This window comes from Lepidochelys kempii, chromosome 9 (assembly GCF_965140285.1).
Source record: "Lepidochelys kempii isolate rLepKem1 chromosome 9, rLepKem1.hap1, whole genome shotgun sequence".
In the NCBI taxonomy this organism is placed as follows: domain Eukaryota; kingdom Metazoa; phylum Chordata; order Testudines; family Cheloniidae; genus Lepidochelys; species Lepidochelys kempii.
Window position 1 is genome coordinate 90753016 of NC_136388.1, and position 23140 is coordinate 90776155.

Sequence of the window (23140 nt, forward strand, 5' to 3'; positions counted from 1 at the left end):
TAGCCCTTCGTGCTCAGGCCTGCAGTGGCTGCTGGAGGATTTAGTTGCAGTGGCTTGTACTTTGCTGCAGGAGGAGAACAGAAGGCTGTCCCAATATACTCCAGCCGCGCAGCCAACTGTCCACAGTGGCTTTTGGGTTTTTTTCAACTGACATAATTCTAAAGGAAGTCTGTAAACTTTTTTTATTGTTAATAAGATGAATGTATTTTCTTGATGTCTGTACTGGCAGTCTGAGGTGTAACACTGAATTCATGGATCACTTGGGGGTTATTCTGACATTCCGCCTCAGGCAGAAGCAGAGTGCAAGGTACAATAGCGATAACACAAGATAGCAGAGACCCTCTCTTCGGATGCTTGGTCAGGGACTGGAGCAGAAACAGCCTACAGAGTCAGCAATGGGGACTGAGAGCACGCCTGCCAGTTCCTGTTTCTGCAGAAAACAGACCTCAGATTGGCAATTGGAAGAAAAAGGATTTAGAGCTTGTAAGTCTGGTTGCACACTGAAAAGTGATTATGTACAAATGGCACTTTCTTACTCAACAGACCTGCCCCCTCTCTATATTCAGAGTAAGATCTGCTAGCATTCAAGATAAAAACAAGCTACACTGTACTTCTGTGAGCCCTGCAAAGCCAACATAGCTACAAGACAAACTATGAGCTAGAGTCTGTCCCTTCTTTGGCATTATCAAGAGAATTGTTTCCTAAATTCCAAGAAGTTTTACCTGTGTAAGTATAAGGAAGGCAGTGGGCATCACTGAAAACCCAGTTCTTCTTGCAGGAACTTTACAATTGGCAAAGGATTAAAGGAAGGGGAACATGGTGAAGGCCGAATGGTAGTAGCACCGAGGGAAGACAATTCTGCCACACCCAGGAGTTCTCACAAAAATATTCCAAATAATTTTGTACCTGGTGAACCAGATTTTTAAACAAGCTACGAGTACAATTACATATGCAAAATGTACATGTAGTAACATGCACACACAGTAGCTGCGGTTGTGCATGCGAACAGCATATGTGCACAGGCAATGGCCATACACAGCTACTTGTGCGAGCAGTGTCCCCATGTATATGTGCAATTGTAACAGCACGTATGAATCAGATGCACTGTTATGATCCCAACTTTATTTTAACTCAAGCATTTATCTTTTTAATTTTCAACAACTAGTTCCCCTCCTGTTGTTACTCTTGTGTTGTTGGCTTTTCCAACATCCTGCTGTTACAGTAACTTCACTGTGGGCTGATGAGTACCATGATGGATGGGAACCAGAGGGGGCCATGACTTTAGAGTGAACCCACTATGTCAGCGTAGTCCAGCTGATAGTTGTCTCATCTGTCAACCAGATGGTTCTGGGTTTGAGATCCAAGGTAAAGCCACATAAAAGAGCCAAGCAGACAGAATAGATGCCTGACATCCTTCCATCTATATTTTTTAAATGCAAAAACTGCCTTAAAATATACCCTCAGTCTGTAACTCAATCCAAAAAGTCAAAGCCGTTGCATCATTAAAATTTTCCTTCTGGCAAGGGTACTCACCATATTCCATGTGGGGAGCTGTGAATACGTTTACCTGTTTCATTTTACTTTCAATAGGATCAGTACAACCAAAGGTCTGTACTTAATCCTTGGCATCAATGCCAAATCTGTATGGGAACTGAGGGCGGTCTATGGGCCCTGAAAGCACACACTATATAGAAACACTCTATATTTTAAGGACATCCACCTGCAAATCCTTACGTGGCTCTTTGCTTTGGGATGGTAGCTTGAGAGGGTTGTTTTTTTACTTGTACATTGCAAACAAGGCTTTTTTCTGGGGTTTATGCTGGTTTTTTGTTACTTGACATTTTATACTGAATTAATTTTCAATTCCACTGTACTCAAAAATGTTGGATTTGATCATTTTATACTGAAAGCAAAACGTTGACAGAATGACAGGAATTTTGTATAATTCACCGGCAAAATTAGTCCAGGTTAACTGGAATTACAAGTTTGAGTGGCATTTTTATAGGGCCTAATCCTGAACCTGTGAAGTCTATTTGAGTAGGACTGAAGCCATAAAAGGTCTTGTATGTTCCAAGGATTCCCAAACTTTTTCATAGAGTGGCCCACATCTTAATAGAGACCACCTCAATGCCCACTGGTGATCACATGACATACCGGGGGCAACGACAGCAATTGATCACTTGGTGAAGTGTTAGAAAGTACTTTAATTTATTTTACTGCAGTTTAGCAGCTAAATGCCGGGAAGGACAGCCAGCACCATGTGACCAGCCTACTCTCCATATACCACCAGCAAATGTTGATGGACCACATTTTAAGAACCAATAGATCCCAATGGTTCCAAATTAATTAGAAGTAAGCAAGATAAAAATCATGTTTATTTGTATTGTGGTCATGCCTATGAAGCCCAGTCATAGACTGGGACCGTTGTGCTAGGCACTGTACAAACATAGAACAAAAAGACATGCTCTGCTCCAAAGAGCTTATAGTCTAAGTAAAAATACTCCTTAGGGCAGGGCAGTGGAAAAGATAGAGATGAAGAAATGGAAAGAACTATCTGTCCTTGGGACTACTGCTAAGCCCCTTTTAGAGCCTGATCCTGTAATACTGAAATCAATGAGTTTTGCTTTTGACATCTATGGGAGCAGGCTTATGCCCTACCACATGGGCAGTGGCTGGTAGGAGGCCAGAAGACAGGAAGCATCCATAAATTATTACTGTTATCCTTAATCAGTTATAAAACATTCTATGCCTTGTAAAAATACTATGTACACTTGTGGTAAGGCATGTTTCCTGCCCTAACAAGCTGATAATCAGTGAAAGACAAGACAAACAATGAGGCAACAGTTCAGAGAGGGAAATGTTTGGAAAGATTACCCAGGAGGAAAACAAGGTAGGTAGGATCCATTAAAGAAGAGAGTCTTATGGAGGTTTTAAAAGGTGGCAGAGAGAGAGGACACTTAGCAGACTACAACTTGGAGACTCTCTCATGCTGAGGAATAGCACAAAAGAAGGTATGAAGCCGAGAAGAAAAGGAGACAAAGACAGCTCTATGGCTAGGGGATTGAGAGGGGCACAGGGAGTGGAGAGTGGAGGAAATGACAGTGGAGACGTAGGCTAAGGTGATATTTATATAAAGCCTGGCAGGTGAGGACAGGAATCCAGTAAAAGGATTCAAAGGGCAAGCTGGCACAGAGTGCTAAGCAGTGGAGTTTTGGAAGGACTGGAAGAGGGCAGAGGCAGGAGAGGAGAAAGATATAGTAATCAAGGTGTGAGAGGAGCAAGGGCTGGAGGTTTTTGTGTCATCAGCAGATGCTTGTCCCCACATACATAGTTCAGCTCCTTGAACAAGCTTACGCACACCAAAGATCCGATTACAGCAACCAACCCTAAGTCCATAACTGCCCTCCGACAGCTGGCATACAGAGGAACTGGGTGGGCAAGCTGGGGACAGCTTCGCTGTTAACATACACTGCAGGGAACTATTTTAAACGAACATTTTCAAGTCAAATGAGGCATCAGCATTTCTTCTCAAGGAAATTGCTAAAGGACTTTATTTCAACATTCTGTCCCTCAGCGACTGGCCTTGCATCCGCAGTCATGTGCTAACAGATATTTGAAACACTGTGACTTGGTTTCATATGTAAGATTATAAAATGACTATTTCAAAACTGATATGAGTATCTCAATCCAGCTAACCCCTTTTCCAGTGGACCTCTGCTCACTCCTAAGTAAAAGAGTGTGAAATTCTGGCCAAGATGTTCTCAGGATGATTTTTAAAGTTCAAGGAGTTTATCGGGTGATAAAATATATTTCCCTTGATTTGTGCCTTTAAGTATGAACAAGAAAGCCCCATGGCATGTAGATCCCTTCAATCCCACAACAATGCAGTCGCACATTATGTTCTTTCTGCATTTGTAATTACAGGGCAAAACAGATTTGTAACGGGCAGCATAGTTTGTAATCACATGCCATCCTGAGAGCTAGCCATAACACTTTACTGCAAGCTTGCCAAATACATTTTTGCTATCCTGCCCTAAAGTGTAACTGATTCCTCTCCACTGTTATTTCATTGTTGTGCACCAGGCTGGCTTAAAGATGGGTTGGAATTCCCTTCCTTCCAGGATAAAGCACTCATTTTTGTGAAAGGAATCTTTAGGTTTATCTCAGGTTCCTGCTGCAGAATGGGAGCTCAGAAAATTGTTCCCTTCAGCATTAACTACTGGCCTGTATTGATTCATGCCTTCAAGGCTGTCTCCACAAGGAAAGAGTCTAGAAACATCTCTTAACAAAAAATGAAAGCTGAAATCCTCCTTTGCATTGCTAGTTACCCCAAATCAGGGAGGCCCAGGGCTGTGGGCTTTTCAGGGCCAAAGGGCAGCTCTGTCTAATGTATCCTCCTCTGCCCGGTGTGATTTCTGCTCTCCCCTCCTCCTCCACTATAACACAGAATGTATTCTCTATAACCGGGAGTGAAACCCACTGGAAGGAATTTGGGCTCTAAAATTATATGCCAATGTACTGATGTTTTTTTCTTTAAATCTCTTCCAAGTTTACTTTTCACTGAGGTTTGCCAGGTAGGCAGCCTGGGATTTCCTCTGGGGTATAACCAGTCCAGTGACCTCACTGCCTCTAGAGAAACCCATGCCAACAGCTCATAACTGAGGCCAGACTTCTATTTTGAAAAAAAGAGACCAAGAATTGACTGATGCCCTGGAGGTTAGGCTATGCTCAGCCCTAGCAGGAGTGGAGTCGCTTGTGGAGTCCCTGGACCTGCTATATCTAAGAGTGCCACTCTCTGGGGGCAAACGCCAGCATTGTGGTGTTGTGATGCTGTCGGCTGTTTCAGGACACGTGATGCTACCTTGCAGAAGGTAGAACCGCCTTGCTGAAATCAGTCTGGGTGGTTTATAGATTCATAGATACTAAGGTCAGAAGGGACCATTATGATCATCTAGTCTGACCTCCTGCACAACGCAGGCCACAGAATCTCACCCACCCACTCCTGCGAAAAACCTCTCACCTATGTCTGAGCTATTGAAGTCCTCAAATCGTGGTTTAAAGACTTCAAGAAGCAGAGAATCCTCCAGCAAGTGACCCATGCCCCATGCTACAAAGGAAGGCAAAAAACCTCCAGGGCCTCTTCCAATCTGCCTTGGAGGAAAATTCCTTCCTGACCAAAAATATGGCGATCAGCTAAACCCTGAGCATATGGGCAAGATTCACCAGCCAGATACTACAGAAAATTCTTTCCTGGGTAACTCAGATCCCACCCCATCTAACATCTCATCACAGGCCATTGGGCCTATTTACCATGAATATTTAAAGATCAAGCTGTTTCTTCCTGTGAACATTGGCAGGGCTAGCTCCAAATTCTCAGGGTGTCCCACAACTTCCATAGCTGCATCTGCATTCCGTACTGAAGGGAACTTTCGAAAGCATCTGCCCGTCTTTTGCTGTGATTGCTGAGCTCTCTCTCTGTGTAAGTAAAATAAAAGCTCCCATCATTCTCTGCCATGTGGGCCTTAATATGTATTCACAGTTAGCAGGCGTTCTACCGCAATATCATCTCTTCAGGCTTGCCCAGGGAGATTGCAGCAGAAAGCAAAGCCCACGGATGGATGCCCCTGCCTCAAAGCCCACAGATGGGTGCCCCTGTCTACAAATAGACGGCCTACCCCTGCCCAGTTTGCCAGAGGGGCTTCCATGGAATCCGGGAAAGGGAGAGATGACATCACTTGCAAGCCCTATCTCCCATCGCTCCTTTATTAGGTGCTGGTCGTTCCCTCCAAAGGTGAATCCCTGTGCTTGTCTTCACTGCAGAGTTAAGTCTACTTATAACCTGAGGTTACGCATCTCAAGTCCTGTCCACACGCAACCCCTCCACTGGAGGGCAGTGGTGCTTCTAGCCTGTCAGGGGTACATGCTACTGCGTCTGTGCAGTTCCAGAGTTACTTCGGCTGCTCTCACTGGAGTGAGGCAAACGTGAGAGGTGAGGCGTTAACTGGTGTTCGGTAACCCCACTGGACTCTGCAGTGAAGACACGGCCTGCTTGTGAGGAAGAGGTGTGACTCAGACTTAAGTCTCCGGAGGTACATATATACCCCGGCAGCAGGCTAAAAACAGCAGTGTAGATGTCCAGGCTTGGGCTCCGAGACCCAACCCCCCTTGTGAGCTCCAGCTCAAAGGGGAAGGGACTGGTGTTTGTAGCGCAAGCCCTGTAAGTCTGTACACCCGGGCTCTGAGACACGCTGCCATGGTGGGGGTTTTCAGTTTATTTTGCAGTGTAGACATACCTTAGCTCTGTCAAGCTGGCATCAATGCTAGCTCAGAAAAAGAAGGGGAGAAGATCCTACACACCCCTCCAAAATAGCAGAAGCTGTCCAAAGAGCAGGAAGAAAGGGATGAGGGGCGGGTATCCCTCAAAACCAGGGGTGCTGGAACAATTTGTATTGTGGGGGGTGCTGAGAGCCAGGGAACCAAACTGTAAACCCTGAATATAATGGAAACCACTTGAAGCCAGGGGGTGCCGCAGCACCTATGCCCAATACCTTCCCCAGGAGACTGAATCTCTGCCAGCATGGCAAGGGAGAAAGCTCCCATCTGGCTCGGAGCAGGAGAGCTTCTCCAGCAAGCAGACATTGGCTGACCCCGGAGAACCTCAGAGGCGAAAGAAACTAAAGCAGAGCGAACAGGTGACCCGGGATCGGCTGGGTCTGACACCTGCTGGGCCCGGCCCAATGGGCCCCGTAGCCTAATGCCTGAGTGGAGAGGCTGGGGGCTCGATCCAGCTGCCGGGCTTTGCCCTGGGACGCGCTGGGCTCCGGGGTGGTTTGATGCACCGGGAGCCTGGTTCTCGCTCTCTCGCTGATGGGACCAAAGCGTGGCCGGCTCCAGCTCGTTACCTTTCCCCCTAATCGATTCCCTGCCCCTCCCGCCCCAGTCCTGCTCCGCTCCGGCCGCAGCAGCTGCGGCATCCAAACCCCCTCGGGCACGTCACTTCCTTGCAAACTTTCCCGAGGAAATGTCTCTGCCAAAGTTGTTTTTCTTCAAAGAAGCTCGGCTCCGGGGCTGTGTCCTCGCCCTCTGACTGGGGAGGATTTCCCGGCCGTGCAGGCTGCTTGCATGTCAAGCTTCCTGTGTTTGTCACACAGACCGACAGCCATGGACGGACCCGCTGGCAAGGGCTGAGCTGGGTCGGGGCCGTTAGCTCTGCAAAAACCGATCAAGAGCATCCCCTCGGCTCCTGCAGCGCCCCGTCCCCGCCCACCCCGAGAGAAACGCCTGCACCGGCCGCGGCTTCTCCTGCGCCGCCACTGACTTCAGCCCGGGGAAGTTTCCCGGGACCCCGGATCATGGCGAGGGACTACACCGCTAAGAGCCTGGACAACATCGACCTGGCTGCGCTCCGGGTAAGTGGCACCTCTGGCTTTAGCCAGGGCTGGGACTTGCGGGGAGCGGAGCTCATGCAGAGCTGGCCGGGCTGCACCCCTCTGAGCCTGGCTGGGTTCATCTGCCCTGCCTGACCTGGGTTGATCCAATGCACGTCTGCTTTGGCTGACCCGGTCCCTGCCGAGCCCGTCCTGACCCGACCTGAGCCCTGCTTAGCTGGGCTTTTCTCCCCCCAGCCAGGTCCATGCCCCTGCCTTCCTCTGTGGGCACTCGCAGAGCCAGGAGCAGACCCAAGGCTTGATCTTGCCCAGTCGCCTGTTGCTTCTGGTTTCAGTTTCCTGCCTCCTGTGGGAATGTTTCCTCCTTCCCCTCTCTGGATGAGAAGCCTCAAGACTGCTTCAGTCATTCCTGGTGCTGCTGTTGTTTTTCTGGACAGGGTAATGGTGTGCTTCAGTGTCAGATCCGAGGTGTTCAGAAAGCCATTTTCAGCCTTTCTCTGCTGCTGCCCTTCACCCACCCAATGTGCTTTCTTCCTCTGTGTTATTCTGGCAGATCCTTGATTTTACAGCATCTGGTTTTAAGCTGTGATTGGCAAAGGATTTCCAGCCTTACGGAGTTTTAGTTTTAGTTGGGTGATACTTTTTCCCGTGATGAGTACAAGTCACTGCTGACAATTGCAAAAGAAGCGGCTAGGTGGAGTCTGTGTGGTGCATCTTTAAGGACAAAATAGCTGATACCTGACCTTTTAAAGGCCGGTCTCACTGTTTAGGTTGCCTGCAAGCTGCTTAAAGCTATGTAAAGATGTCCTGGGCTGTGCAAATTGTGGGCCCAGTCTTCCTTGCATGACTGACCTTTAGGGGGGCTGGACTTCTTGCATGAGTAAGGCAAACAGGATTTCACCCCGTCTGTGTAAATATCTCTAAAGTGCACACAAAGGGGCCCACCTTCTGATGGTGCAAATGGGTGAAACGCTATTGAAGTCAATGAAGCTATGCCCATTTCCACCAGCAGAGAATTTAGCCCCAAGTACTCACATACACACCATGTAGGACTGAATGCTCCTCAACTTACTCCTGCAATAACTGTAGTCAAGTTAACTCACAGGCGTAAAATAAGCAGGATTTTAGAGTCCAGAGATGGTATTTTATTTTATTCCTATCTCATCACTGTCCCATTCCCCTTCCCCAGTAACTAACTCCCCTTGACTTCAATAAGCATTACTTTAATCCCGCAAAGGTGTGGGGAGAGGGTGGGTGTGGTAAATGGGGCTCCTCTGATGAAGAGTGTGTGTGTCATATTTTTGCAAGGCCAACAAAGCCGATATGAATATGGCTGATTATAAATACTAGCTTTGTGCCTGCTCTTGCAACTTCCAGGGTTTTAATGTAAACCAGCTCTGTCTCCAGAAAACACAACCCTGGTCGTATTTCATGCCCACAAACAGTTAACATGGTTGCAACTTAGGTGGCTAGCTTAGGTTTTTAAAAAGATGAGTGGAAATATCATGCCAGTCCAGCCACAGCTATTCTTCTAATGCACTCTTCCGATCCAGGGAGGGGAAAAAACTGTGGCGAAATGCTTTCAGCCTCAAACAGGGAAACCAACGCAAGATATTTTCTAAAAATGACTTAAAAAGAGGGTTTGGAAAACCCTGCACAGAAATCCTATGGCGGGGGTTCCAAACACAAGACCCAGGAAAAATAAAAGGCCTGCACTGTCATGGAGATTGCAGTGATGGCACAGGACCCTGACCAGGAAAAGCCAGGAAAGCCAGAATTTAACCTGAAACGTAGCGACGCTCGGACAAGTAAAACAAAGTGATGAAGTTCAGTGGATGTGTCTTATCTTGTTAAAGAAATAAGAATCCTGTGTGAGCAGGGAGGAGGCTAGCTTTGTAAAGCAGCTTGCTGGCTTTCAGTGTCAAAGCCAGCAAATCTCTCACAGGGTTTTACCCCAGAGATCCTGATTACTGCAGGTCTAGACCTCAATAAGGAAACACTAAAAGAGTCCCAAAGTGCCCCTTTGATCCACATATGGGACAGTATTCAGCTATCTCCACAGCATGGTCCCCCACTCCCCAGATCCCAGCAGAGGCTGCATGCTGGAGGCAAGAGTGGAGGCAGGCCGAGGCCAGCAAATTTCCAGCCCCATGGAAATTATGAGTGGAGGGGAAAACAAATTTGATCAGGGGTCATAGGACCTATTTTGCAAAGCCCTCTCCCTGGACCAGCCATGGCCAAAGTTATCCAGGTAGTGTGGAACTCTGCTATCGCAGTGTTTTGAGGGAGTCAGCCAATTGAGGGTAGAACCAGTGTCGAGGCACATGGCCTCCGGGCAGATGGCATTAGTTCCCTGGGAGTTAGCCCCACTCCCTCCAGTGGGATGGGATGAGAGGATTCTCACAGAGATGTCCTCCCGGGCGCCCTCCTCCCATGGGAAGGGGTGGTCTGGCCAATACATTCCAAAAGTTCAGGGAGCATCTGGGTGCAGTTCTGGTGCTATTTGGCTTCCAAACCAGGTTATTACCTCGTGCTGCCCTGGTGATCTAACGGTGTATATTTATGTTACCGACCTTCCAGGGTTGCTCATTTCATAAGGGCAACCAGAGGGCTAAAATGCCTTTTGATTTTTTTGTTCTGTAAAGAGGGACAGAAAAATCAGAGCTGCAAATTCTTTTCTCTTGCCTGGCTGCAGAATCAATGAAAAGTGTATTTCATTTGGTATCCTGTTGCATGCAGCATTTGGCATGCCATCCTGTAAGGGGATAATATGTTGCCCAGGTGGCATCCAGGTCAGCAGTCTTGCTGTTGCCTTTTGAACAGTCTGCAGATGATAAAGGAAAGCAAGAAGACCGGCATATGGTACAGGGCATTGCAGTAATTAACCTCAAAGTGATGAATGTTTGGGTCAGAATTTTGGCATTGGTCAAAGGAAATGTAGCAACTTGGCAATGGGTAGGTGGTGAAGGGTTATACGGGCCATGGAGTTTTAAAATGTTTGCTGAGAGGAAGCACTACATCAAAGATGATTCCTATCTCTGAGATAATGAAGAGATTGGCCCAATGTGAGGACTTTCTCACATCCTCAGTGCCAGCTGAGGATGCAATGCTCATGTCCAACCAGACAAGAACAGTACACATTTGAGAAACGCTGCTATAATGCATATTCCGCAAAGGAGCTCTAATGGCGGAAGAATTCCAGGGAGGGTCTCTGAACATTTGATTGGCCTACCGAGCAGCCACAGCTCAGCACTGGGGTGGCGCTTATGCAGCCCAGCTGTAAGGCCCCACGAGTCTAGAACCCAGGCCTGCAGAGCTGCCAGGCAGTTGGCATCTCCATGCTGCCAGTCAGCCGCTGCTGTAACTAGCTTGCTGCTCAGCTGCCCATGACCCACCGTGAGCATGGACCATGGGAAGCCCTGCCTCAAGGGGTCTGCCAGGCACCAACTTCATGGCTCCTGATTGGCTCCCTGTCCTATATAAACCCAAGGCGTGTTCCAGGAAGTGTCCAGGCAACAGTGTGGACTGCCTATAGCTGCCAGTCCCATTCCTTGCTCCTGACTTTGACCTTGGCTTAATTTGATTTTCGCCTTCTGTCTGGACACTGAAATCTGACTCTGACCCTAGGTATTGACCCTGGCCTGGAACCTGGCTGTGAACTCCTCCACTGTTCCGAGCCTCAGGTTAGCCCCTGCTTTGGACCCTTAGTCCTGACTCTGCTTTTTGGGATCCTGACGCCAGCCAATGAGGGTTTTATAGTGTCCACCTAAAATTATGTTTTAGATCTATCAGCAGCAATAGGCTTATTACTGACTCTAACATAATTGAAAGGCAACCTAGTGATAGAGGATGTGGAAAAAGCTAATGTACTCAGTGCTTTTTTTGCCTCTGTCTTCATGAATAAGGTCAGCTCCCAGACTACTGCACTGGGCAGCACAGCCTGGGGAGGAGGTGACCAGCCCTCTGTGGAGAAAGAAGTGGTTCGGGACTATTTAGAAAAGCTGGACGAGCACAAGTCCATGGGGCCGGATGCGCTGCATCCGAGAGTGCTAAAGGAGTTGGCGGATGTGATTGCAGAGCCATTGGCCATTATCTTTGAAAACTCATGGCGATCAGGGGAAGTCCCGGACGACTGGAAAAAGGCTAATGTAGTGCCCATCTTTAAAAAAGGGAAGAAGGAGGATCCTGGGAACTACAGGCCAGTCAGCCTCACCTCAGTCCCTGGAAAAATCATGGAACAGGTCCTTAAGGAATCAATTCTGAAGCACTTAGAAGAGAGGAAAGTGATCAGGAACAGTCAGCATGGATTCACCAAGGGCAAGTCATGCCTGACTAATCTAATTGCCTTCTATGACAAGATAACTGGTTCTGTGGATGAGGGGAAAACGATGGACGTGTTATTCCTTGACTCTAGCAAAGCTTTTGACACGGTCTCCCACAGTATTCTTGTCAGCAAGTTAAAGAAGTATGGGCTGGATGAATGGACTATAAGGTGGATAGAAAGTTGGCTAGATTGTCGGGCTCAACGGGTAGTGATCAATGGCTCCATGTCTAGTTGGCAGACGGTATCGAGTGGAGTGCCCCAAGGGTCGGTCCTGGGGCCGGTTTTGTTCAATATCTTCATAAATGATCAGGAGGATGGTGTGGATTGCACCCTCAGCAAAGAGGTAGATACGCTGGAGGGTAGGGATAGGATACAGAGGGCCCTAGACAAATTGGAGGATTGGGCAAAAAGAAATCTGATGAAGTTCAACAAGGACAAATGCAGAGTCCTGCACTTAGGACAGAAGAATCCCATGCACCGCTACAGACTAGGGACCGAATGGCTCGGCAGCAGTTCTGCAGAAAAGGACCTAACGGTTACAGTGGACGAGAAGCTGGATATGAGTCAACAGTGTGCCCTTGTTGCCAAGAAGGCCAATGTCATTTTGGGATGTATATGTAGGGGCATTGCCAGCAGATCGAGGGACGTGATCGTTCCCCTCTATTCGACATTGGTGAGGCCTCATCTGGAGTACTGTGTCCAGTTTTGGGCTCCACACTACAAGAAGGATGTGGAAAAATTGGAAAGAGTCCAGCGGAGGGCAACAAAAATGATTATGGGACTGGAACACATGACTTATGAGGAGAGGCTGAGGGAACTGGGATTGTTTAGTCTGCAGAAGAGAAGAATGAGGGGGGGGATTGATAGCTGCTTTCAACTACCTGAAAGGGGGTTCCAAAGAGGATAGCTCTAGACTGTTCTCAGTGGTAGAAGAGGACAGGACAAGGAGTAATGGTCTCAAGTTTCAGTGGGGGAGGTTTAGGTTGGATATTAGGAAAAACTTTTTCACTAGGAGGGTGGTGAAACACTGGAATGCGTTGCCTAGGGAGGTGGTGGAATCTCCTTCCTTAGAAGTTTTTAAGGTCAGGCTTGACAAAGCCCTGGCTGGGATGATTTGGGGATTGGTCCTGCTTTGAGCAGGGGGTTGGACTAGATGACCTCCTGAGGTCCCTTCCAACCCTGATATTCTGTGATTCTATGATTCTATGAAAGAAAGAGCACAGACCAATGGAAATGAAGCACCACACAAGGACTCTGCTCCTGCAAATCCTTTTATGTGCTTTCTTAACTTTTTGCACACGAATAGTTCCATTTATTTTGGCATGCGTAAGAATTTGCAGAATCGATACCGAAATCAAGGAAGAATAAACTCAAACTGTGCCTTAGCTTCTTATGTGTAATTTCTCTTCTGTTTGTGGCTTTCACCTGAGCGTGTGGATAAGTGAAAAATCACTCTGAGCTGGTTCCATCTTGTTAGTTAAATAAAACAAATCTACAGACAGTTGGAGATATGGGAAGGACATGATTGAAAACCATCTAACCACAAAGGACTGAAGATGAGTGCGTTCAGATTTACTGGCTGGGAACACAGAGAATCCTAGCAAGATAAAAATAGATTTTCATGGCTGTAAGGGGGACTTGTGCTTTGCCACTGCCAGAGCTATTTGGCTTTGGAATAACTGCGCAGTAACGCAATTGTAGAAGTCTATGTTACATTGTTCTCGTGATGAAATCTGTTGCATGCCGATCAGGACACTCTGCTGACAAAAAGCCTAGTACTGTTTCATTTATGTCGAAAACTGTTGTTTATTTCAGAGGGGATTTTCCCAAGCAAAGTGTGCTGGATCAATCCCTAGGTGGACAGTTTCCGTGCAAAAAAAAAAAAAATTTTTTTTCCTCAACAAATAATCTTCAACCAGAAAAACATTTTTTTCTGTGATAAATAACGGGCTTTTCCAGCCAGCGTCACAGAAACTGGACTTCTGAGTGAATGATGTGATTCTATAGCACATCCCTTAGTGGTACCCAAAGATATCAACCTACATGATAGATAGCTAAAACAGATGGTGAGAAACGGATTCACAGAATTAATAATATTTCATATAAACTTCTCAATGATATCCTCCAAAGAAATGTGCTAGAGTGATAAATTGCTCAGCCAGCTACCAAGAAACTGGTCTCTTGAGTTCTTAATGGTTTTATATAAATCTTTCAAGTGAGTTTTAACTGAAATAATAGAGTTCTTAACATGCTGAGTTGCAGGAGTAGATGTTTACATGTCCATACTCTTCTGCATAGTACTCTTGCTACTTGAGAAATGATACAAGATAGATCTCAACTTCATCCTTGTGGACAAGGCTGGGTTTTAATGGAGTGGATGCTAAACGAGTAGGAATTGTACTAGTTTATTTCACATAGGCCCTTGATCATCTGTTACATGGAAATTGGTCACAGTTAACAGCAATCAAGTCTGGATTCAAACCCATGATGCCGAGACAAAAAGCTCTTTATTCTCTGTGTCTTCCAGTCCACCTTTGAGAAATGAGACAGTGTGCATTTTAGATGTAGACTTGATATTATGATTGTTTTGGTAAGGATAGATCTAAATCAAACCCAATTAGTTATAGGACGCGGTTAATATTTTGTATTATTTTGTAATATTTTGTGGTTCGTTCTTTCTGTAGACTAGTAACCTAAATATTTCATAACAGAAGAGAGATGTCCAAATTCATCCTCTAGATAGGCTCAGTGATTAGAACTGAGACTTGGGACTTCTGGATTCTGTTCCTGCCTCTGCTACTAAATTGTCATGTGACCATGGGCAAGTCATGTAACTTCTATGCACTTCAGTTTACCCATCTGTATTTATCTATGATATTGGTGTATTTAAGCTTTCATTGGCTAATATTTATATAGTGTTTTTAGAGGCGTGGCTGAAAATTGTAATAGAAGTTCATCATATTTTACTATTAATGATGATTATATTACTATTTAGTTGTTTTATTATTCTCTCTATTTGTAATATAAATCGTTACGAGACTTTTTGCATTCTGTTCGTGAAAATAGTGCTCCCTTTGAAAAGTGGGCGTGTAACCGCTTTGCCATGAATAACAGTATTTACTGTACTTTTTACAGGACCCAGCAGGGATATTTGAACTGGTGCAAGTAGTTGGAAATGGGACATATGGACAAGTCTACAAGGTTTGATGCCTTTTTAATTTACTATGTCTTTCCTGCTATAACTGTTGCCCTATAGCAAAGAACAGGGAAATGTATAAGATGTGGGAGTGGTTGTTACAGTAATAGCTTGCTTTGTCTCTCTGCATAACGGTTCGTGCCTGTGCCTGAATAGTGGCAGCTGCGAAATTGTGTGCTTTTTCCTCCAGTGGCACTTTCACCTTTTCGTGGGCTCAGCCCTCACGCTGATTTCCACCACCCTGGTCTCTCAATCTTCTTGTCATTTTCACTCTAAAAATATTTTTCATAGACTGCTGGTACAGTGCAAATATAGTGAGAATATTTTAACATGAGAAATAACTAGTATACTGCTGGATCAGGTAGAGTGCCTTATTTGGGGGAGAGGACACAGAAAAATATTCATAAAAACAGCCGTGCCCTGTAGGGCGCTGGCATGAGTGAATTACTTAGCCACGCTCTTCAGGAGGGCTGACAAGTATCTGACTCTTCCCGTTGCTACAGTTCATTGCTGGGACACTCGGGCAGAACTACCAATCAGTTAGTTATGTCAACGGATAATTCACCAAGCACCACATGAACGTGCTATACAATGTTAGGCAAATTATGCAATATGCAGTTTGACTTAAGATGAGAATCGGTGTCAGCTGGTCTAAAGAAGTGGATTTGGGGAAGGACTATAGAAAACAAACGGTCTTTCAGTCACGAGGCCTTCTTTCAGAATGATCGGAAAAGGAGAAATGGAGAAAATATAGAGAGACTTTAGATCCGTGTTTCCCACCTGGAGAAGGGAAATGGAGGAGGATGCAGGACACAAGATCAGTCGAAGGAGAGCACAGGGCAGGTGAGAGAGGCCGCAGCAGTGGAGAAAGCTCCTTAACCTTGGATCTCCCACAACTCCCACCAGGAACAAGCTCCTGCAGCAGTGGGTAATGTGATGGGCTACTCTCTGGAAGCCACTTTCATCTATCCCTGCTCCTTGCGGGGTAATGCAGTTAGCCACCGGCCAAGGTCACATATAGAGGACTCGGGCTCAGGCTGTATCCCACTAGTGTAGGCTTCTCGTCTTTTGCAGCACTCACTCAGCTTTGAGGGCATATGTAACCCTGCTCTGTCCATCCACCAGCAGACTCTCCCACTCCAAGCAGTGTGCAGTCTTCTGGTTAGCGGGGAACAGTGAAGGGAAGCCGCAACAGAATAACAAGCTAGAAAAGGAATAAATGTGTCTATGAATACGCATGCAACGAGAAATAGAAGAAACAAGAGGAAAAGGAAGAAGGATCAAAGGCAGGAAAAGAAGGGGAAAATGGACATGGGGGGGAAGGCATCTATTGTATCAGGATCTGGTGGTGGAGACGTGGGTTCTGATTCAGTTGATCCATCCGAATGAGGGAATCAGGTGTGGGGTTGTCCACTAGGAAGAGGCTGTGGATAGTACTTATCATTCCTCAAGATGCCCAAGATACATAATTCTCAAATGTATGTTAGTGTTGGATAAGAAACAACTGGTTCCACATTTTGGTCCCCCTTTGAGGTTTTAAAGATCCATGGATACCTCATGGAAAAGCCTGGGACACCTTGTCTGTACAGACAGTTCTGCTGAAATACTAGTATTTAATGGTATTGTATTATAGTATTATAATAGTATAATATAATAGTATTTTTTGCCTTTCCATCCTGCATTTTTTATTTGACATTTTTATCATAACTTTCCATCTGCTGCAGTGTTTAAATCTCACTTGTTTGTTACAATGCAGCTCAGTGGCTGTGGCAAGGATTATGAAGTCAAAAGTAGAGAATTCAGAGTTCCCATCGGCAAATCAGAAGCCAATAAACTTTTAGGGCCTATGAAATCAGTGGGGTTGCATGGGTTTTACAGAGGACAAATCTCCACCTGCAAAAATGAAGATTGCTGCTGCCTGCTACATAATTTCCCTTCGTAATATAAAATAAACCCATGTATGATAGAGAGAGAATTATTTCTATCTAGATACTCTTTTATGGATTTTTTTGGGTTGGAGTTAATCAGCTGCTCTTTAATCTCCCTAAAAACAGGAAGGGAAAACATAGTTCAGTTTATTTACTGAAAAAGAAAAAGTTTTGAGAGATCATATGGTTCAGCTGAAAGTTAAAATCTAAGTGCAAAAGCATGTAAGAAATGTTGATAATACTAATTAAGGGTAGTGCCTCAGGCATTTGTTCGTGGGAATGAAGGAGAGCCTTGTATTTGGTGGAATGGATGGTACAAGGATGAATATGATTGGGTAACACTTCCAAGAACCAGTGACCAAACAGTAAATGGGTCCGTTTAGATATCTGGGAATGGAAAATAATCACATCAGCATAAGAATTTAAATAGGGCCAATGTTAATAGGACAATAAAACCAACTTTGTTGTAATAATTTGTTAGGGCTTTTCAAATCTCCAAGCTAGGGTCAGATTCTGATGTAACTGAGATCAGAATCTGGCCCTTAAAGTGCTAAGATAGCAAAGCAATACCAGTTTTCTTTTTTTTAAGGCCTGTTTGTGAGTAAACTGAACTAGAACGCTGCTTTCAATTCAGCCTGTTTTACATTGCTTAATTTTTGGCTGTCTGTGAACATTCTTACCACTGTGCTTCCTTCATATAAATATTTCTGACCACTGAATTTGGGGCCCATGGACAAAGATCTGTTTAATCAAGAAATACAAGTGGCTCTTGGCAGAAGTGTAAAGTTAAGTCATCCTGTCAAGGAACGTGAACAATATGATTTGATTTAGGTGACCAGACACAAAGCTTCCAGCGAATTCCAAATATTAAGTAATCAGTTGAATACTCAGTTTGAGCTGTCTTCACATAATCCAATGCTCAAATGTATTTGTAAAAGCCATTTACTGAAAAATTTTGAATATTAAAACAAATTCGTTAAAATACAATCTGTTTGCAGATAACTTGCAAACCCAAAGGTTAAATGCATAGAATAAACAGTTTGGCCACCTGTAATGGAAATATGATTATGGTCAGGGTTATGGTATTTACATATTTTATTCTGGTGTATAATTTGGTTTTGGTCTGTAATTAGTTGGGACTGATAGAGATGGGTTAGTGGATGCTGGCATCATTTTTTAGCTTGTGATCATAAATATTTGAGTCAGAAAGTAATCCCAGCTATCCCAATACTTAATTATGTCACAGGAGCATGTATTCATTCTTCAAAGGCAGCAGTATCTTTCATACATACCAAAATAGCTAAATATACACATAGACAACCTAAAACACAACTCAGGCTCAACAAACTGTGTCCAAAGCAGCTAAGCAGACCAGCTGGATCTAGAAAATCGGAATTGTTATACTGTATTTTTTTTAAAAGCATGCAACTCTGTGAAAACAAAATTAGAGGTTCATCATTACATAGAAAAAGCTGCTTAACAGACTTTCTGAGAGGGAAAAATGATATCTGTACTGGAATGTTGTGGACCCAGTTTCAGTTCTTTGCCAGTTAAGACGGAAGTTATAAAGCCGCTATAAAGCAAAGATTGTAACAGAAACACCAGTCTACATATGTAGTTGGCCCACAGTAACATTAGAGCTGCACAGAACAGCTCTAATGGTAGGATCTGTATACTTTAAGAGAATAAAAGCTAGAGGAGTACTATTCAAACAACATATGGGGGGAATCAGGTTTGAAGATCTCAATACTGGCAACCTCAAACATTCAAAAATATGAGTAAGACACACAAAATCATGAGTCTGGCCTAGAAATAATCAGAGTTTTATAAAATGATGTATTTGAGGTTCTTTTTATTTTCCTTTTTAATTTTTTTAGGCTTTGGGTTTCACATTTCATGCTTTTATCTGCAGCCATAATGGCTAGAAACATAGATTTGGGTTTGGGTTTTTCAAATGACAGCTGAGATTCTTATGAAATCACATGCCTCCATGAGCAGGCATTAAGAAAAACCAGATATCACGGGACTCATGATAAAATGGTGAGAGTTGGCAAGACTGATGAGGGTTCACGAGCGGAGCAAATTTAACATCACGTAAAAAACGTTCACCTTAAGCCTTTCATTCAGCTGTGCCGCCTCGGGTTTTAAACACAAGGGGACAGATGGTGTCCAGTCCCTGCACACAGGTTTGCATGGGATGGAGAAGATGTAAGGAGCTTCCCTGGTGCATGGGCTGAGTGGCACAATGGAAAGCCCTTGGCAGCATGGTGCCAACAGAAGCACAGAAGTAAGGGTGGCCATGAGAAAAGTGATATTTGTCGATATTACTTGAAACAGCAGACTTAGCACCCCACTGCCACCCTTACTTCTGCACTGCTGCTGTCACCCGGGGCTGACAGCCAGAGCCCCGCCACCTCTAGATGAGGGATTGGTTGAGGGGGAAGGAGAGCCCGGGTGCCAGGACTCCGGCTGTCCTCATGGGCGGTGGGTGTCACAGGCCAAGGGAGGCTAAGCCTCTCCTAACCCAAGCCATGGCCTCGCCCATGGTCCGTCCCGAGGCCCTGCCCTCACTCCCCCGCTCCCCCAAAGGTGGGGGGGCTCAGCTTGGGCCAGCGGCTGGACCTTGGGGTTCGGGGCGGCCTGGGGCAGCTCGGGCCAGTGGGCGGCTCAGGCCAGCCGGTGCCCAGGGGCAGCTAAGGCTGACCCGGGGTCAGACCGTTGCTCGGGGTCAGACCTGTGCTCAGGGCAGGCCGGCTGGTGCTTGGGCCGGCCAGCGTAGCTAGGGCAGGCGGTTTGGCTGGCACTCCTTCAGCCGCAGTGGGGGGCTCTTGGGGTTCTGGCAGGCAAGGGGGGTGGGAAGGGTAGGGGTGGGGCCTCAGGTAGAAGGGGTGGGGCCAGGAGCTCACCTCCCCGAAAGGCGGGGGTTCACACGCCTTCTGGGTATGCATGAGCCCAGCCACCTGGGGCTGACAACCAGAGTGCTTTTTTAAAAAGCACACAGCTTGCACCTCCCTTGCTATATTCCCGGGCCTCCTTTGGGAGGCCTGCCCCATAGTTTGAGAATTGCTGGCCTATGGTATCATAGAATATCAGGGTTGGAAGGGACCTCAGAGGTCATCTAGTCCAACCCCCTGCTCAAAGCACGAACAATCCCCAGTTTTTTTCCCAGATCCCTAAATGGCCCCCTCAAGGATTGAGCTGACAACCCTGGGTTTAGCAGGCCAATGCTCAAACCACTAAGCTATCCCATCCCCCCAAAAGGTATGGGTGGGGGAGGCATGACTCAGTCCGTTGGTGATATAGTCATGCCTGATATACTGACTCGTTTATTAACAAGCAAAACCACTATTTGGGTGCACTTGGCTTGATCTCCAGGGGAGATGCTGTATAGCTCCAGCGAGGGTTTGTAAAAGCTCCTGATCAATAAGGCCGCCCAGACAGAGCAGAAAATGCAGCCATTTGGATGAATATGACTGCACTGCACAAACGTAAGTCTAGCCAGGGAGGAAGTGAGAGTGTTGTAGGCTGTCCGTGTGACCCTCTGATTTCAGTTCCTTTTGAATCTGCAACCACATGACCTCAGGCTTTCATCTGGCAAGTTTGAACCTGGTACAGCTTGGCTGGGAGTTGACAAAGCTTTACGTAGCTGCTCCAGGACGTGGTGTAGGAGAGGCAGTATGTGGCATGCTTTGCTGTGAATCAGTGCTGAGCAACATCTAGGGCACTGTACTGTTGGGGATTGTATCGTGCAGAAGAGTGGTAAAGCCAAGGGTCTGACCTCTTGTGAGTACAGAATCCCAGGTCACTCTTTGCAAGGGACTCTTAGTGTCCTGGCCCAGATTTTTAAAGCTATTTAGTTGCTGCTCTGTTCAGCGTTGCTCTGCCTAACTGATTTAGAAGCCAAATTCTCATTTTCAGAAGGGATTTAGGTACTTAGGAGCCTAAATCCCTCCTGAAAATGAGAATTTGGCTCCTAAATCAGTTAGGCTTTGCAATGCTGAGTGCAGCAATGCTTATATAGCTTTAAAAATCTGGGCCTTAGTATCTATCTACCTTGATTACCCTGCATGGTATCACCTGTTCTTCGCTTTCTCCCCTACACTGTTGTATTGCTGTGAGCTGCTAAACCCTAGCCCTGTTACACCCCAGATGTGGGTCCATTTCAGTAGGGGTTTGTATGTATATCACTTGAATTGTTTGGGATGAAACATACTGTTTATTTTATTTACTATGCCTTTAAGTCTTAGTGTCAGGCTCGTTGGTGGCTAAGTGTGCAACAGAGATCTATGAATAGAATCTAGGTCTTCTGACTTCCCATCTGGTGCTATTAGCCACAGTGGCACTCTTCCAGCAGGTGTGACCGCGAAAACCCTGAGTAGCAGATAGGTGGGGCGCATACAGTCAGCGTCATTTTTAAAGAGTCACTCGTCTGCCCAAAACCACACTTTAACGTGTGCTCTGAAAACTGTCAATCCTACAAGCTCAAGGTGGGCTCTGAGACTCAAGCTGGGTACACATCATCACCAGTATAGATGTTGTAGGCCAAATTAGGCCTTCAGTGACATCCATGCAGCCTTATTGTCTTCTGTGTGATTCCTTTGATGGGGCCTTTTGACTTTGATATTCACTTTCCTATCTTGGTCCGACATGTTGGCTTTCTTTGTGAGAAGGCATCTGTGGAGGGCTGAGGCCAGGGGCTGGGGAGTGAATCTCTTGAGGCAGGGTGATCTTGTTTTGGAATATCTGCTTGCAGGCTGGTGGTCAATTGTGGAGGGGTCGCACAGGCGCTGACTTCTATATTTCCCCATGGCTGCTCTGCCCTGAGGCCCCGCCCCCACTCCACCTCGTCCCACCCCCGATCCCCCCTCACCCCCAAGGCCCCCGCCTGCCCACTGCCTGATGCTCTCTGTCCTTCCCCGGGCACCTCCAACCAGCTGCCAAATAGCTGATTGGCGGTCCCGCCGAACAGCTGATTGGTGGCCCTCCTGAACAGCTGTGACCAGTGGGTGCTTGAGCCCCAGAGCACCCACGGAGTTGACACCTATGAAGGGTTGTCACTGTTTTGTGTTGCACTGGTGGAAAAGGATTGCATGGTTAATAGACGACAAGGGATCCTAGACCTTAGGATGGATGTTCTTTTTTGGCTGCTTAAATCTAAATGAGTGAATGGTTTGTGCTCTGGGCATGGTTTACGCTGCTATCACAGGTGTGACTGCAGGTCACGTAGACATTCCCAAGCTAGCTTTAGTGCAGACATACCCATAGTCAGCAATTCCGTGGATGATGGACTCTAGCTTCTTTGGTTCTGCAGGACAAACAGGAAGGAAACACCAATAAAAACTTGCTACTCTGATCACGGGTGACTCTGAATACATACAAGGAGCAGATCGTCTGAGTAAGAAAGTAGTGTTTTTACCCTGCTGCTTTTTGGAGTTGAACCACTCTTCAACATCGGCATGAGTTATGAGCTACTGTAAAAGTAATGTACAGTAGCAGGCAGTGTTGTGAAACATATATGTGACTTTTTGGTTTCTCTTAAGCAATTTGCAAATCTGTTAAATTTGGCATAATTAATTGTATTAGATAGCTGAATAAAATAATTCAGGCCCTTTATCCAGAAAGAATCACAAAGATACTGTACATAGTTTATTTGTCAGGGAAGAATTGGAACTGCCTGCAAAGCATCACATAGCCTTGCTAAATTATGAAGTGTGAAAGCTTGTGGACCATGCTGAAAGCCTTAATTGATGGTCGTGCCTTAGGCATGTACTTGAAGGCTAAATTTAAGAAATGTTACTATTATGTTCACTGTAAGACAAAAATTGAAGGTGCTCAGGCACAAGGACTGGGCTAAAATCTTTCAACTGCCTGCCTCTGAGGGCTAGGTGGGCTAGGCTGCCTTCCTTGAAAGAATGTTAATCCCTTATCGCTAATGAATTGCAACACTGGAGTCCCCAGAGCTTGTCATAATCACAGTTCTTTTTAAAACATCAGATAGGCACAGTGTATTTTAATACCATAGTTCCTTATTTTTGGTCAATTAAGTTTTCCAGGCCAATTATAGTAATCAGGGCTCTGGGGTTTTGGCAAGGCAAATAGGGACTTCTTTTAATTTTTAGATAATGGTAAAATATAACTTCAGATCCCAGCGGCGGTTGGTCATAATATTGTTCTGTGTGTTGCTCTTCTTTGTAAAGTCTTGAGTTTTTTAAGAGTTCCTTTGGCCTTGTTTGTTATCTTGTCACTTACTAGCATTTTATATTGTAGTCCTTTGGCTAGGGTGTACAGTATGGGTATTACTGTC

General features: G+C 45.8%; 1 protein-coding gene across 1 annotated transcript in view; it reads left to right on the forward strand.

Moving 5' to 3' along the window:
* Positions 1-6150: 6150 nt before the first annotated feature.
* NRK (Nik related kinase) overlaps positions 6151-23140 on the forward strand; it is a 121783-nt gene continuing 104793 nt past the window's right edge. Inside the window, exons 1-3 of the mRNA XM_073358334.1 lie at positions 6151-6217; positions 7152-7409; positions 14848-14913. Of these exons, the coding sequence (XP_073214435.1) occupies positions 7353-7409; positions 14848-14913 (123 nt within the window). The 5' untranslated portion in view covers positions 6151-6217; positions 7152-7352. The remainder of the gene's footprint in view (positions 6218-7151; positions 7410-14847; positions 14914-23140) is intronic.